Source organism: Nicotiana attenuata, unplaced genomic scaffold, assembly GCF_001879085.1.
Source record: "Nicotiana attenuata strain UT unplaced genomic scaffold, NIATTr2, whole genome shotgun sequence".
NCBI lineage: Eukaryota > Viridiplantae > Streptophyta > Magnoliopsida > Solanales > Solanaceae > Nicotiana > Nicotiana attenuata.
In genome coordinates, this window is record NW_017674024.1 from 107958 (window position 1) to 111459 (window position 3502).

Genomic DNA, 3502 nt, shown 5'->3' on the forward strand with positions numbered 1-3502 from the left:
GCACTGATGTCAGACCATGCTAACACATTTCTGGAGTGCTGATATGATTGATCAGTTAAAGGAAGCAAACTCAGTCACGCAAAGAGGTCATTTTGAGTGCTGAACTTTGTTAAGCTTACACGTCAGAAGATTGAGCTTCATTAGGATCTCATCAGCTTTTTCCTCTACCATTTCCCTATCTGCAATTGCAATTGATCTTCCATATAGATTTTCCTGAAAAAATTTACAAACTTTATTATCAAAATCATATCTTTTTTAACAGCTAACGATTGGAACTGAAATTACAATAAAAATTTAGTAGTAGTAGTAATTTTTCGAACCAGATTGGAAAGGCCATTGGGAGAAAGACCAAAAGAGAGAAGTGAAGTGCAAGCTTCCATATACACTTTGCTGCATTTTTTCACAGCTTCTAGACCTTTCAATGTTATGTCTTTTTCGTCCCCTAGTCCCAATCCTATTATATACAGCATGATGATTTCTACTTGGTTTTACTTCCAATGTCCCTATACTGAATTTAGTATGTTTGGAGTTCTTGTCAGTTGTTATATGAGCCATTTTCTCGTCAGTGAACTTGATATGATATCAAGTCTTTTATGGATGACTTTTGGTCAGTTGCTCGGCTGTAACGATCCAAACAGATTAATGAGCTTAAAGGATTTGCCTTTGATAGTGTAATATAGTACCTAGACATGACATTTGGTCGATACTCTAATTCTGGTTTCAGAACATGGATCAAAAAACCATCAATTATGACTAAAGAGATTCTGATTGCTGATATTATTGAAGAGGTCAAAGTGTGGACAGAATTTGTTGATTTGATCCCTGATGAGAGGATCCAAACAACAATTTGACGACAATTTGAGGAGGGATATGAGCCATTCTTTGGGTAAATGGATAGATTTCGACATTGAGACATTTGAGTGTGGCACTAAAGTTGATACGCATATTCTCCAAGTATTAGTAGATGAAGTTTTTTAGACCTCTACCGTTCTAGCTAAATTCAGATGTACCTCTTAGTAGTAGCTCATTTTGTTTATGAGAGTTTGCAGTAGAAGCCTATCATGTGATAAACCTTGGCTTCAATAATTTCAAGCAAAATATTTTGTACATCAAAGATGGAAATGCTACCAACTAATTGTTGTAAACAGCTTATATGTTTAATAACAAATATCATTCATATGATCGCAGTGGCAATGGCCCATCTGTCTCAAGATATTAAATCATGATCCTAAATGGTAGAAACCAAATTGAAATACAGACCAAACTACTTCAACTTGTACCAAAGTACTTGCTAATGATCCAAAATGGTAGAAACCAAATTAAAATTCAAACCAAACTACTTCAAATTGTACCAAAGCACTTGCTAATGATCCAAAATGGTAGAAACCAAATAAAAATTCAAACCAAACTACTTCAAATTGTACCAAAATACTTGCTAATGATCCAAAATGCTAGAAACCAAATAAAAATTCAAACCAAACTACTTCAAATTGTACCAAAGTACTTGCTAATAAAATTGTACGAATAAAGTCATAATCCAAAAAGTAAATGTTTCAATTCACAGATTTTTCTCCTGTTTGATCACTTTTTTAAGCTTGTTACTTGAAAATTGTGCAAGATCATCACCAACATCTACTACAGATGACCCATCCTCTTCTCTACTTCTTTTGGCAGGGGTATTTGCAGGAGAAGTCATATCATTTTCAGCCATTGAATCCTACAAAGGAAAAATTTATCATTAAATACCATATTGTAGATAAGAAGCTATACAGGCAAAGTTTGAATTAGTCACCTTGAAAGTTGTGTCTGCATCAGTGTGTTGTTGACACTCAAAATCAGGGTCCTATTAAGAAAATAGTAACATAATTAATTTAAACTTGATATTCCCTTATATAAAATCAAAAGAAAAAATAGTGTATTATGAAGTATTTTGAGTATCGATCACATACAGTGAATTTATCTTTGTGCTAGATTTGACTATATTGTGTATAGGTTATCGTCCTCGCTAGATTTTTAACAACATTATAAATTTCTTGATGCACTTTAATGTTTTGAGCTCTTGACAGTCACTTTTAAACAGCACTTTTTTGTCAAGAATATCATACAACTCCACTGGATAAGAACACTCATCAACGTCAGCAGAAGCCTAAGACCGAAATAGTGTTAGAAATTGTAAAATACAATAAAATAAAATAATAAGAAAATATACAATAGAGTTGGCATTTCATTTTTCATGCCTACGCTACCGTTGAGTCACGCTTAATATGAAAATTACTGAATGAATCTATTCCATTAGTTCGATATAAAAAGCAAAAAATTTGACTATGTATGATTTGGACCAATGACATGACTTTTGGTACCCAAGCAGTATCAAATAAGACGTGCACGCCTACATCTTTATTAGGTGATTCACTACCTAAGAAAAGAAAAGCCTGGATCAATCAAAGGGTAGACCAGCTAAAGCTTTCTGACACATAGAAAGCTTGTGGTAATTTTCACTTCATAATCTACCTACAACAGAATGATATATTTGTGAAAGAGAAGATGTACATTTCTTGAATACAATATATTAACCAATTATTTTGGCCGATGAAAAAAAGCAAAACTTTGGTACTAACACACTCCAGATTAGAAATGTTATATATACCAAATATAGCTTTTGCGCATAATTACTGTCTGTTTGAAACCAAAACCAATTACCCAACATGAGAATAACTGACATAAAACAACAAATTCAAAGAGAATGAATAAATAAACCACATCAACTGCAATACTTTTAATTTTACAATCAAGATTTTAAGACAGTGAATGTAGACAATAAGCACACACCATAGTCCATATATGTATTTTTAGAGATGTTTAACTATGTATAGAGGTTGAATCAAATAAATAAAATATACCTCAATTGAAATTTCATTTAACTGATTAGCAGACTTCCCAATGAGAGTTGTTGCTTCACGATCCCAAAGCAACAAATTTATAAAGCCAGTGTGATCCATTACTTGCACTCGAAGCTTGTACCTGAAAAACACGTTTAGATATGATGTATTGAAACTTTAGTTTATTTAATATTTGATAACAAAATTTGTCCTTATTTTTGTAACTTGCAACTTTAGTTCTTTCACAGTAAATAGTTAAGATTATCAAACCTATGAGTGCCAAAACTATCAAGGCGATCACATTTCTTGCAGTGAAATTTACTTCCAATTTTGTCAACCTTCTTCGAGCATCTCTTGCACCCCAAATATGACCATTCTTTTTCAAGTAGAAGATTCACTACAGTCGCAACAATCCAAATATGTCCTTCCTGAAAAGAAGTCATAAGGGGAAGATTTCAGATGTTAATACCCAACAACAGTAAAGAAAGTGTGAATTTTTGTATCCAATGCTTGCTGAATTTCTTTACATTAACATGGCCTTGTAGTTGCTCAAGTTTTGTTAACTTGAAACTTTTTATTAGTGAAGTTTCAGATTGTAAAATGCTCATAAACTTACTTAACAG

General features: G+C 32.7%; 1 protein-coding gene and 1 long non-coding RNA gene across 2 annotated transcripts; both read right to left on the bottom strand.

Moving 5' to 3' along the window:
- Positions 1-1463: 1463 nt before the first annotated feature.
- LOC109217840 lies at positions 1464-1843 on the bottom strand. The gene is made up of 2 exons (XR_002066695.1): positions 1793-1843; positions 1464-1717 (listed from the first exon to the last, which is right to left on the bottom strand). It is a non-coding gene; the product is annotated as an uncharacterized LOC109217840 (long non-coding RNA).
- A 162-nt stretch (positions 1844-2005) lies between these two features.
- LOC109217837 (replication factor A protein 1-like) lies at positions 2006-3337 on the bottom strand. The gene is made up of 3 exons (XM_019382117.1): positions 3150-3337; positions 2901-3021; positions 2006-2146 (listed from the first exon to the last, which is right to left on the bottom strand). The coding sequence occupies exons 1-3, from the start codon at positions 3320-3322 to the stop codon at positions 2006-2008; spliced, it is 435 nt and encodes a 144-aa protein (XP_019237662.1). The 5' UTR covers positions 3323-3337.
- Between the last annotated feature and the right edge of the window lie 165 nt (positions 3338-3502).

Coding starts and splice junctions, on each gene's coding strand:
- LOC109217837 (XM_019382117.1), bottom strand. CDS start 3,322: ATGACTTCTTTTCAGGAAGGACATATTTGGATTGTTGCGACTGTAGTG. Junction 3,022..3,149: donor GATAGTTTTGGCACTCATAG/GTTTGATAATCT, acceptor CGTGTTTTTCAG/GTACAAGCTTCGAGTGCAAG. Junction 2,147..2,900: donor TAAATGAAATTTCAATTGAG/GTATATTTTATT, acceptor TTTCGGTCTTAG/GCTTCTGCTGACGTTGATGA.